At 39.7% G+C, this 13,605-nt stretch overlaps 1 protein-coding gene across 2 annotated transcripts in view; it reads right to left on the reverse strand.

Annotated features, from left to right (window-relative positions):
- PARN (poly(A)-specific ribonuclease) overlaps window positions 1-13,605 on the reverse strand; it is a 166,712-nt gene that overhangs the window by 106,481 nt on the left and 46,626 nt on the right. For both annotated transcript variants that reach the window (XM_059897738.1, XM_059897737.1), the window contains exons 19-21: window positions 5,377-5,432; window positions 4,077-4,163; window positions 379-453 (exon numbers count right to left, since the gene is read on the reverse strand). In XM_059897738.1, coding sequence (XP_059753721.1) covers window positions 379-453; window positions 4,077-4,163; window positions 5,377-5,432 — 218 coding nt within the window. The remainder of the gene's footprint in view (window positions 1-378; window positions 454-4,076; window positions 4,164-5,376; window positions 5,433-13,605) is intronic.

The raw sequence follows: 13,605 nt of genomic DNA on the forward strand, positions 1-13,605 counted from the left end.
AATAAATGGGAAAAGTACAGAGGCAAACAGGTCAATACAGGGATCACCTTTTGGTGTCTGTCCCCTATTCCTCTCAATCTGCTATTTCTAACCCTCAAATAGTAAACATATGAATCATTTCAGAAAAAGGGCAATGGGAAAGGAATAGAAAAGTAAAAAGTATATGATATAGTATATCTAAGGAATCAATACATTTGTCTTATTTTCTCATCTACACATGATACTTACTAATTATTTCCTTTATTTTAGAGACAAGCTCAAAACAAACCGGGCAGCAACATCTGTGAATCAGCTGACTGAACCCACAGCGTTTAGACTGGGAAGTGGGCAAGCTCCCACTTCTCATTAATACACAAAACAAAGGTCCAAAAGACTTACCAATTGGTACTTGTTCAGGTTGGCTGAGAGAAACAAATGCTGATGTGTCATTGATCCAGGATATCTGAATGTTACCTGTAACAGTGAATTAAAAGTAAGCATTTAACCATTTAGATAGCTATCAGGTTCCATTTCTACATCTGATATATTTCAGAATATCCATCAATTTAAAGAGAGATGAGGTGCTAGTTTAAAATTTGATCAAAATCTCAGCACAACAGAGAACTAAAACTTAAATCTACCACTGCAGCTATTTCAGTTAAAACTTCAAGAAAGGGGCTTCCCTGGTGGCTCAGTAATAAGAATCCGCCTGCCAGTGCAGGGGATATGGGTTTGAGCCCTGGTCCGGGAAGATCCCACATGCCACAGAGCAACTAAGCCCATGTGCCACAACTACTGAGCCCATGTGTCACAACTACTGAAGCCCATGCACCTAGAGCCCGTGCTCCACAACAAAGAGAAGCCACCACAATGAGAAGCCCACACACCACAATGAAGAGTAGCCTCTGCTCACCGCAATTGGAGAAAGCCTGCACACAGCAATGAAGACCCAACGCAGCCAAAAATAAATTAAAAAAAAAAAAAAAAAAAACTTCAAGAAAACAGACAAACCAGGAAAAAAGAAGCAGCTTTAAAAATTTGTTTTAAAAACAAAAGAAAGATCCTTCTGGATTAAATCCTGAGGCAGCTTATCATTCAACCCAATCTCATGCCAGGGCTGGAGACTTTTCTCCAATCAAGGTCACTAATAGGGAGTTCCCTGGTGGTCTAGTGGTTAGGATTTGGCGCTTTCACTGCCGTGGCCTGGGTTCAATCCCCGGTCAGGGGGCTGAGATCCCGCAAGCCGTGCAGTCAGGCCAAAATAAAAAAACAAACAAAAACTAATGAAGACCTAAATAAATGAAGGAATATACCACGTTCATGTACTAAAAGACTCAAAATCCACGAACCTGGTATATTAAAAAAAAAATCACTACTAAAAATCAGAGACCACGTATGTTAAAAAAAAAAGCACAACTATTTCTTTTTAGAGATTCAAACTCTGAAAATTATGAACAGGGAACATGAAATGAATCAATGTAACAAGAAATAAGAAAATGATGATCTCAAGGTCAGATAAAGAAACCAGGTAAAGAAAACAGGTAGGGGATGGAGGACGAGGTAAAGAAGGCATCGGAGAGAGGAAACCAAGACAGACTAATAGAGAAAAGAAAAACACAGAGGGACAGAAAGCAGTATAGTGGAACAAAATGATTTTCACATACAGAGACAAGTCCTCAATGAAGGTGAAACGCGGGACTTCCCTGGTGGTCCAGTGGTTAAGAATCTGCCTTCCAATGCAGGAGACACGGGTTCAATCCCTGGTCAGGGAACTAACATCCCACATGCTGCAGGGCAACTGAGCCCGCACACAGCAACTACTGAGCCTGCAAGCCACAACTACAGAGCCCATGCACTCTGAAGCTCGCGCGCCACACTAGAGAGAAGCCCACGCTGCAACGAAGAGCCTGCATGAAAGATCCCACGTGCCACAACTAAGACCCGATGCAGCCAAAAATTAAAAAAAATAAATAAATATTAAAAAAAATAATGTGTGCCATTAATTACCAAAAAAAAAAAAAAAAAGCAAAACACAAACAGAATGGAATGCAGGAGACCTGAGGAGAGGCAGGAGAGGAGCAGTGGGGCAGGGAGCTGGAGAAAACCAAGGGGAAAGCAGAGATCTATCCGCTACCACTCTTCCTAAAAAAATACAGAAAACTGGAATTTTTAAAAATGGGTAAACATCACCAGAACTTAGCAATGAAAAAAATGTTTTAATATCTACTAAAATTTTCAAAGGCTAGGAATACTTGAAAACTGTTTTGTTTCTCCACCACAGGAAAAAACTCTCACTTCCTGCTGCACAGTGGGGTGCCAGGACTTTCTCAATTATAAAATTTACTTACTATTATTTCCTTACCTCTCTACCGTGTATGTTTTTTAGATAAATAATAATATTTAAGATTTCATAAGTAGTTACTATATGCCACATACTATTCTGAATGCCTTCCATGGATCAACTCATTTAATCTTCATGACATGCCTATGAAATAGGCGGTATCATCATCACCATCATCATCTCCGAGAAGGAAACACAGATACAGAGAGGTTACCTGTTTAATACCACACAGCTAATCTTTTTTTAATTAAAATGAAAAAAATTCTACTCAGAGCATTCTACTTAATTTAGCCAATTAAAGTTTGACTAAATCGGGGTAAGAGCAATACAGAATGGGACACAACATAAAAAGCTTTACAAAGAAATGAGCTGTGAAATTCAACTGCATTTCTGTACCTGCATTTAAATTAAAAAGCAGGAATAGGGGCTTCCCTGGTGGCACAGTGGCTAAGAATCCACCTGTCAATGCAGGTGACACCGGTTCGAGCCCCGGTCTGGGAAGATCCCACATGCCGCAGGGCAGCTAAGCCCGTGTGCCACAACTACTGAAGCCCGCGTGCCTAGAGCCCGTGCTCTGCAACAAGAGAAGCCACCACAATGAGAGGCCCGCGCACTGCAACGAAGAGCGGCTGCCACTTGCCGCAACTAGAGAAAGCCCCGCACACAGCAACGAAGACCCAACTCAGCCAAAAAAAAAAAAAAAAAAAGCAGGACTAGAATTTCAGAAGTCATTTAGACTATCTGCAAAGATTAGGATACCTTTCCAGAAATATACCTACGTTCACTTACTTTCCTGAAAATTAAGTGCATAACGTTTTGTACTTACAAAAGCTAATATATGCTTATTTTAGGAAATATAGAAAAGCATAAACAAGAAGAAAACAATCCTATCTAAAACATTCAGTGATAAGAGCATGATGTTCCCTTTTAGTTTGATTTCTACACAAAGTTTAAAAAAAAAATAATGTTAGTTATACAGGAATCCTACTTTGTATCTGCTTTTTACTATAAATGTTAAAATATAAACACTTTACCATCTTTTAACAAACTCTTCAACTCTTTTTAAAATGGTTATTACATACTAGTCTATTGGGGAGACACATAAACATTCACTGAACATTCTTATTATTGGACATTTAGGTTTTTGCTGCCTCCACTTTATTCATGAATTTCCAAAGATGATAGCTTAAATACTTTATTTGTTAAAATAAAGAGACATTACTGAAGACTTACAATCAGAATGGCCTTTATAAACCCTAATCAGAAGACTGTTCAATTTAACCTAATCGCCTGACCTGATAAAAAGGTAACAGAAGAACCGCCCTACCTCATACATATCACATATCTTGGTCCTCTCAAACATCTGTGCTTGTCTGCTTGGACTATTCGATGTCAAGCAGCAACTGCCTGCCCTTATGAAACAGACATTCTCTCTGAATTTAATCTTAAAAACAATTTATCCTTAGCCCAGACTTATTTCCCATGGTTGGCAGTAAGGGGCAGTCATAGTAACTGTATCTTGCTTTCCATGGATTAATAATAGCACTCTATTGTGGGATGCTAGCAAAAGTTCCTCAGATCACGTTAGCACAAAGACAGCAGCATACCAAACTCCAGAAATTCCATGAGTGAGATTAAAACCTTGCATATTAATCCTTGTTTATGCCCAAGCTAAAGTCATCTGTATACCTTTGACCATCTAGACCAAAAGAAGAGCAGGATCCTAAAAGTACATCTGTACTTATGCTTTACTTACCAAAGGCACTGAAAAGCTGGTAAAGGTCACTGGTTTTCCATTCTTTGGGGAATGTCACATGGAGGACATGATCACGTTTAGGCTGCACTACAAGACAAATTTTTGATGAAAGGTTGATAGCTGAAAAGTGGACAACAGACCAGTGGTTCTTTGACGAAACTAAGCCCTGGCTAACTTGGGGAATCGTTATGAATGCCTCATGATTACCAAGTGACCCCTGAAAGCATTCTTGGGATTGACTGGAAGGACACTGCCATCTGAGCTTAGGCCTCACGCTCTGATACTTTACAGAACCCACAACAATTTGAACCCTAGCAATTCTATGCAGAAACATCTTTGCTCATGAAGTTCCTGGGAAAATTATTTAAAGAAAAAAAGAAAAAGACTGCTCTGTTCAAGAAGTTTCACTAAACATTTAACTTTCTCATTTTAATCTAGTTGTCCATATGTTTATTTAGTTAAAATAATAATAATAATAATAATAATGCAGTGTCCAAGTTAAATGGACTGTGTTTGAGCAGAGGCAGTCCTGAGTCACAATCTTGTTTTCTAATCCCAGACCCACCATTTAACTGTGCAACTCTAAGCAAGAGACCTAACCACTCCAGCCACTCATGGTTATAAATTGGGGATGACGATATTCAGCTCGTAGAATTGCTGTGAGAATGACAGATTTAAACGTAAGTCTAATATGGAGTGCAACACAGTATGTCCTCAAACTATTATTACAATGATTATTATCATCAAGTATAAAGTGTAGTTCACCCATTTCTCTATGCCTTTCGGCATACATTAAGGCAAATAAGCCAGGCTAGGAAAACAGCAATGGAAAAGAATAATCAGAAGAAGAAGCAACCACCTCCCAAATAGACTGGCTTTCTGAGGTTTTCAATGAAAAAAAAAAAAAATCCACCCACTAAACTTAAATATATACATACTCAAATAATTGGAAAATAGAAAATGTACTGTTATTGACATGGCTAGCACATCTTAAAATCTATTACATATGTATTTATAAAAAATTATGAATTTAGAGTTCTGAGTGAAAATGAAGTAATGATGAGAAGACGTATTTTTTTAAAATTCAACTCATGTATAAACTGGAAAATGTAAGTAAAGAGATGAGTTAATCAAGGCCCAAGGGTAACATTAACTTAAGCATACTATTCATATCAACCACAAAATCACTGGCTATTTTTAAGTGAATAAAACTCTTTCTTCAGTAATACTTTTCCTGTTATCCCTTCCAGACCACACACTTAAATATGCAGATGCAACGAGAAAATAAAAATTCACTTACAGTCTGGTCCTTCCAAGTTTAGATAGGGGATATCCATGACTCTCATGAGAAATAGCCTACCAAAAGAAAAGAAAAATGGATAATGGACTAACTTCTATTAAAAAAAGACTGATATAGGCATGTTTATTTAGCTAAAAAAAAATAAAGATATAAGCATCTATTAAATTCTTTTGTAGAAGCTTCTTAATTATATTACCCTATTTCTAAAATCATTTCAAAGGGTCTTAAGATTCACTTCACATTTTTTCTCTAGGGCTAAATGTTTATCATAAAGAGAAGAAAAAAACTGGTACCCCCAACACCTACAACAGCTCCTGGCACTCAGGAGCTACTCAATAAGTATTAGCTAAATGAAAAAAATTAGTAATCAAAGAGTCAAAGAGCTGCCTTGTTGGTCCAGAGAAACTGAGAGAAAACAAGTACTACAGAGTGCTAACCAACTTAACCACCTATGAACAACTGTTCCCACAACTGTAAAGGTAACCCCTATAGATTGGTGTTTTGTGAGCTAAGAATGTGTCACTGATGTCTTTTTTTTTTTTTTTAACTGAATGCAGTCATTGGATGAATACTAATCTTACTGGGTGAACTGCACAGTCTTAAATAAGTGACCATCTCAAAAGCTCATGTCATTACTGCCATTTAAAACATATTAAGAGCGCAAAGCAAAATAATCCTTGCTTAAAAAAAAAAAAACCTATCACACGGATATTAACCGTAGCAATCATTTATGTATACTTCCAAAATGGATACAAAGGCACTTTTAAAAGAGTACTTCTAAGTTACAACTCTCTGTAATGCCATTCGATTTGCTTTTATTTGCAAGATTATGGACAAGATATCAGGCATTCTGTTGTTTGTAAGATGATTTTAATGAGTTTTATTTAGATAACATATTGTGCATTTCTGGTAGGGACCTCATTATACAGCAAATTAAAAAGGCAATCCAAGTGCCCAACAAGCAATTAGTTTGGCTTCACTGACCCGCAATTAAGGCACATTATTACCAGGCATTCAAAAGCCAGGCAGGGCATGATCTAGTTTACAAATGGAACCATCAGCATGAATACCACTGTTCTGTTAATGCCAGAAAAAACGAAGTTCTGGTACTCTGTGGTTTGAGAACTTGTTGCCTAGCCTACAATTTAATAAACCAAATCCTATGGCTAAGAAACCAAATTTATTTTTAGTTCACTAATTTAGTCTCAAGTGTACTATTCTGGTTCTGGTAGCTGGTTTACCCAATTTAATGAATACTGCCTGCAATGTCAGAAGACAATGAGACATATAAAGCATCTAGCACACAGTAGGTTCCCTTCGAAAGTAGCTGTTATTACTACTGACAACCAGAACCTGAAAAGTTAGTCCTGGGTTATAAGGATCAATATTTTTATGCTTCACATAATTTTCAATTCTCCATCTAGTAAATTTAGAGATGGCTCCCAGCTTTAAAAACCATATCAAGAAAACTTTCAGTAAAAGTTAAAGGAACATATAAAAGTCAAGCACCATAAAAACAATTTAAAATGTGTACCCAAATTTCAACAGAAGAATAAAAGCTGAATCAACAAGATGTTCACTGCTATACCGTCAAATGCACCAATAATCAAAATCAACCTCCAGATTCAATTTATGAGGGGGTTGGTAAATTACAGTTCATCATTTCAACAGAATATTAAACGATCAAAATTAACTTCAAGATAATTTTCAAAAACTTCAAAACATCAATAACTTGTGGTACAATTTTAATTTTTAAAAAAGCACAAAATTTTATACTATTTTGACAGCTTTGTAAAACACTGATGTCATTAAACCAAAAATAAAAACTACTCCCCAGCCCCCGCCCCGAAAAAAAGCCAATCGTTTTGGGAAACTTTGTTTTTAAGAATTCCTTTTACTATTATGTTTTAAACTTAAAAAAGAAAGTAGAGGGACTTCCCTGGTGGCGCAGTGGTTAAGAGTCTGCCTGCCAATGCAGAGGACATGGGTTCGATCCCTGGTCCGGGAAGATCCCACACGCCATGGAGCAACTAAGCCCATGCACCTCAACTACTGAGCCTGCGCTCTAGAGCCCGCGAGCCACAACTACTGAGCCCACATGCTGCAACTACTGAAGCCCGCATGCCTAGAGCCTGCGCTCCGCAACAATAGAAGCCATCGCGAGAAGCCCACGCACCGCAACGAAGAGTAGCCCCCGCTCGCCTAAGCTAGAGAAAAGCCTGTGGGCAGCAACGAAGACCCAGCGCAGCCAAAAAAAAAAGAAAAGAAAAGAAAATAGAATAAGCAACAAGGTTCTACTGTATAGCACAGGGAACTATATTCAATATCCTGTGATAAACCATAATGGAAAAGAAAATGAAAAAGAATGTATGTATGTATAACCGAGTCACTCTGCTGTACAGCAGTAATTAACACATTGTAATTCAACTATACTTCAATAAAAAATAAATTAAAAAAAAAAAAAGAAAGAAAGAAAATAGAGGCTACCAGAACCAAGAGGCCCAGGGGAAATAACCAGAGATTTTCTTAGAGAAAGTCCAACTGAAAATGCTAGTAGAATAAATCTTGTGTACCCTATGCACTACCTCACCTGCTGTGGGGGAGACGAATACAAAGTGAAATCACAAGGTTGAGTCTGCCATTGCTTTATTTCTTTTTAAAATACTGTTTTCCTCCTAAGATCATTGGCCTCAACGAGTTTAGAAAACCTACTGTCCTATAAATACAAACAAGGATGACAGTTGAAAAGCAGACTTTCCCAATTCTCTCACCATGCAAATATTTTAAAAAGAATTTTTTTAAGATATCTTTTGTCAAGTATTATACTGGCTATTTGTTCTCTAATATTTCATCTGGATTTTAAGTATCATTTCTGCTTAAACTAAGTAAAAATTTATTCTCAGTGAAAACACTCAAAAAGATTTTTTTAAGTTAGTTAATCCTACACTACCTTGTATGCTTACTCAATACTTTAACTAAATAGAAACCCCTTTCAAATTTCAGATGAATTATATTACTGGCCCTTCTCACTCATTCCCTATGCCTCCACCTTCATGCCTGGGCTTTATTGAGAAGTGAATCGTCCCAAACCCTGGAAGAACACGAAAACCAATTCTGTGTGTGACTTGGCAGACTGCACCCCATACAATTGGGAAACCAATTCTAAAACTGTAGCTGAGCGTCTGTGGAACAGAACCAAAGTAAACTCGCCAGGGCCTCCCTGCCCCCTTAGGTCAGACGGTTTGCAAGCCACTGCTCTGGTAGCACCCCTGCCCTTCTGAGGGAAAATTAAAACATTTCATTGCATGCATGCCTCATACAAACTGGCTGTCAAAAGGCCTACACTGACTCCCTAGAGTGATTTGATAAAATACCTCACGTGTAGATCATCTGACTGGACAGTTTTCATTTTAACATATGAGGAAATGCACTAGGCAAGCAGAAATGCTGATAAACACATGAAAGGGTGTTCCTTCCCTGTGATTGTATTGAAAAACAGTCTCTTTCAAGAGGCCTTTCATCTGCAGATATCAAAAACACATTCGGACCAAGGCTTGCATGAAACGTTATTTCTATTTCAGTGATGATTCAAGACGGCTGTAATTTGGTAAAGACACTCAAGGCTGTGTGGGGCCCTTGCCACGTTCCTGCAAGTTTCCTGGTGAAACGTTATTTTAGCACTTATTCTCCAAAGGACTGACACGAACTCTGTCAAAGACTAAAATTAAAATCCCCATTTGATACAAGGGCCAATTTTACACCAGGATTCTATCCTGGTAAACTACATGACTCAAGTTCACATTCTAGATGCTGTAACACAAATTTTACTCTTTTTGGCATTTGTCAGTTTTGTTTTGTTTTTTTTTTTATAGGAGAAGCAACAGTTTTGGGGTACTGTATTCTGCAGGGAAGGCATTATTATTATTTTTTTTTTTTAATGCTATTCTTGTCTGCTTACATTCTTTTTATTTATGTATGTATGTATGGCTGTGTTGGGTCTTCGTTTCTGTGCGAGGGCTCCCTCCAGTTGCGGCAAGCAGGGGCCACTCCTCATCGCGGTGCGCGGGCCTCTCACCATCGCGGCCTCTCGTTGCCGAGCACAGGCTCCAGACGCGCAGGCTCAGTAATTGTGGCTCACGGGCCGAGTTGCTCCGCGGCATGTGGGATCTTCCCAGACCAGGGCTCGAACCCGCGTCCCCTGCACTGGCAGGCAGACTCTCAACCACTGCGCCACCAGGGAAGCCCATTTGTCAGTTTTTTAATGTTCTATGATAATACTGGTAATGTTGTTTATCTCGGCTTTCAAACATGTCTAGAAAGATCCAAGGGTAGAACACAGCACACTCGGGGTCATTCACTCAGCAGGCTGGGTGAATTCAGCTCAGCCTCTTTAATAGGCTACACAGAATAGGCTGTGTACAATGGCTTTATGTCCCAAACAGCTACCCACCTCTGCTGCCCATATGCTGCATGGCACTCATGAAAAGCCATCTGCTAACATTCTTTGCTGACCAGGGCGATATGACACTGTGACCTAGACTGTGTAAGAAGGCCCGTAGTCACAGAAGAATTTCATTTCAGACATAAAGCTCCTCAGGAGCCTAGAACCTTGAGCACTTATCAAAATGTGCTTCCCTAGTCCCCAGATCGGCATCTGGACAGAAATGTAAATTCCTAAGCCCCACCTAAGCCCTACTGACTCAGAATCTGGGAACTGAAAATCACTGGGTTCACAGAAAAAGAGTATGTTCAAGGCTGTGTTAATTGCCATTCGTGATGATTCACTGGTCAGCTGGATAATAATGACTTGTGTCAACTTGTCCAAAAAAGTATTAGTCTTAATGATTTGTTTACAGTAAATCATTTTGGCTTAGAAAAACACAAAATGATTACAACAAACACCAAGGACTACCTCGAAATCCAGGAAGCAATAACATAAGGCTTCCACCACTCCCGGAAACCAGGAGCTGAACTGTGGCATGCAACTAGGTTCTCTGCAAGAGATAAATTGGGGAAAATTATTGCTGACAGCTGTTTTTCTCATTTTTAAGAAGAAAGTAAAAAAAAAAAAAAAAAAGATTACTTAAACTACTCTCTTGGCAACTCACTGGCAAAAGTCCAACCCTTTCTGTGACTTGGCCACAAATCAGCACCTCCAGCATCACAAACTTTAACCACTAAAGCAGCACCCAAGGCTGGCCAACATTGGAAGGAGGAACACTCACATACATACAAAGAATCAGATGTCTCCAACCTTATCAAAATTCTCCGACCTTACCAACAAGTTTCAGAGCCAGATTCTGGCAACCACAAAACACACTGAGCAGCTCAAAAGAAGTACACTAAGATCAAATGTTATTCTTTGATGACACAATAGCTTGCCTTGGACTATGGCTTATCTGAACCATTCCCTAGTTGTCCAGTGAATAAAAAAGGATTGCAAAACAGTGCCAGTATTAACCCATTTTATGCAGCTGTGCTCAAGGAAGCAAAAAGGGCAAAGGTGATATTCAAAAATGCACACAGGGGTACTTCCCTGGCGGTCCAGTGGTTAAGACTCCGTGCTTCCACTGCAGGGGGGGTGCAGATTCGATCCGGGGAACTAAGATCTTGCATGCCGTGGGGCATAAATAAATAAATAAAGTGCTATGGAAAAGAAATGGCTGGATATATCCTTTGCAAAAAAAAATGCATGGGCTTCCCTGGTGGTGCAGTAGTTGAGAATCTGCCTGCCAATACAGGGGACACGGGTTCGAGCCCTGGTCTGGGAAGATCCCACATGCCGCGGAGCGACTAGGCCCGTGAGCCACAATTGCTGAGCCTGCGCGTCTGGAGCCTGTGCTCCGCAACAAGAGAGGCCGCGATAGTGAGAGGCCCGCGCACCGCAATGAAGAGTGGCCCCCACTTGCCACAACTAGAGAAAGCCCTCGCACAGAAATGAAGACCCAACACAGCCATAAATAAATAAATAAATAAATAAATAAAATTTAAAAAAAAAATGCACACAGGAAGTCCTGAAGGTCAATCAGGAATACTTTGCACGTAGGCTCAATCCTCGGGGAATCGAAAAGATCATTACAGCTTGTTAAAATTCTGCATGACCGAGTCTATGTGTAAAGCCAATAATTCTATTCAGAAATGAAACAAAATACTTAATTTTGCTCCTGCAGCAGCATGCTTTCCAATGCTGTTAACTGATGGCAGAGAAAGACAGTGAATCAGTGAGGTGCACTGAGGGCCACTTTAAGAAGCAACTGGCAGAAAAACCAGTAATGCCCAGTGCAGTGCAGTGGACATGCATCTGACAAAAGGCCCAACACAAAGGTTAGGTTATAAGTGGACAATGATATATCCACCTGACAAACCACTGAAGGCCAGTGACATGATGCTGCTAACCACTAGTTTTACTGTCTTTTGTAAAATCCTTTACTGTATTTTTTTAAGTTACAAAATTATATAAATAGTACAACTCAATTAATAAATGAAATAGAGATAGAAAACACACTAGTAGGAAATACACTAAAATGACAGCTTTTTTTTTTTTTGGCTGGTGGAATTACGAGTGGGTAATTTGTGTTTCAGTCAGGAAAAATATATATTACTTTTTTAAAGGACAAAGTCCCTGACTAAAATAACAGTATTTATTATGGCACATTCAGCCTCGTTTGATCCTCTGGAGTCTGGAGGACAGGCAGGCATCAGTCCTGTCATACAAGGTATGAGGAAGCAGGTTTTCCCAAGTCCAGTGGCTCACCCTTGGCCATCATGGGAGCAGAGACAGACTCAGACCCAAAGCTTCCCACTACAAGCCCTACACTAAAGTCTCCTGCCTTCTCTCTGCTGGGTACCCACTCCCACCGGGCTTTAACCTGAGCTACTTCCAAAGCCTCCATGTGAAACAGTGAGCCTGCTGTCCATGGGGTTTTTTGGTAATGCTTTAAGATCTGATTAAATTATAGCTTTGTGTGATGGGGCAGAGTCCAGATACAAGAAATGATGTTGCTGTCTGAGAAGAGCTTTGGGTAGACTGAGGAAGGCAACCAGGATGACCGAGCAGAGAAGAGAGCCATACAGCCACAGGTCAAAAGGACAACCTTCCCATGTTTGCAGTGCAGAAAGAGCTGCTATCTGGGCTACCTGGGCATCGGGCCTTCCAGTCACACCTGCCCCCACACACCATGATCACCATCAGGAAAGCCAGTGCATCAGCACATCTCAGGGTTGAGCGAGACACTGAGGTGTCTGAATGCTTATTTTATGCAGGTCAGATTTGTACACATACACACAGGCCTGAATGATCTAGAAGGACGTCTGATGTTACGGCATGTCTTCCTAAAGGAGAACAGTGTTTATTCTGGTGTCTTGCCCGAGCAAAAGGAAAATCCTCCAGCCTCCAAGCTTCTCATTCTTCCATCTAGAGACTCAGTATTTCAATAAATGAGTAAAAATTTGCATTTGCTCATCTGCTTTCATCAAGACTACACTTCTCTTCCTAAAAAGCTTTACCTCAAAAAAAAAGACATTTCCAAGTAAAACTGCACTCCTCTTATACCATTAAAGACTGGAATACAGAAATGTCGAGTAAAATCTAATCTCAACACAATTTGAGCAGTGAATTAATTTGTACCTCACCCCAAGTCCCAAGCCTTCCAAAGGAAAATTGAAACCTTTAACGACGGCCAGCTCTACTGTACTTGCAAATGGTCTTGGTATTTCCTTCAGGGCACAGCAGTAAAAGCACTTCATAAGAACCTTGTATGCAACGGCTCATCATTATACATATTTATGCGCTATAAAAAACTAATTTTATCATCCAGGGTAGGAAGCATGCAGACGTCTCTCACAGAATAAACTCATTTGTTTTGCTCACTAAAGCCCTCGTGTAAAATAAGAGGGCAACCGCTGGCTACAGGAGCGTTACTGGGGCACCAGGTATTTCCATTTCACGCAGGGGGTGGGGCGCGTGCAATTTCCATCTAGCCACTTTATGTTTTGACAAATACAGCATTACCCGACATTTGTCCCGAAGCCAACTCATGCCCCTTCTCAAGCAGAGAAATAACGCAAGCAACAAGGAGGGGGGAAAGAAAGAAGAAAGAAAGAAAGAAAACCAGCAGCTCATGTAAACAGTCTCCATCAAATGAACCATATCAAATTACATCAAATAAAAGTGTTAAACTAAACCTTGTACAAAGGCAACGTCTGCAGGGCCTATAAAACAGCAGATTG

The sequence above is a fragment of the Balaenoptera ricei genome, chromosome 15 (assembly GCF_028023285.1).
Source record: "Balaenoptera ricei isolate mBalRic1 chromosome 15, mBalRic1.hap2, whole genome shotgun sequence".
Taxonomy (NCBI): domain Eukaryota; kingdom Metazoa; phylum Chordata; class Mammalia; order Artiodactyla; family Balaenopteridae; genus Balaenoptera; species Balaenoptera ricei.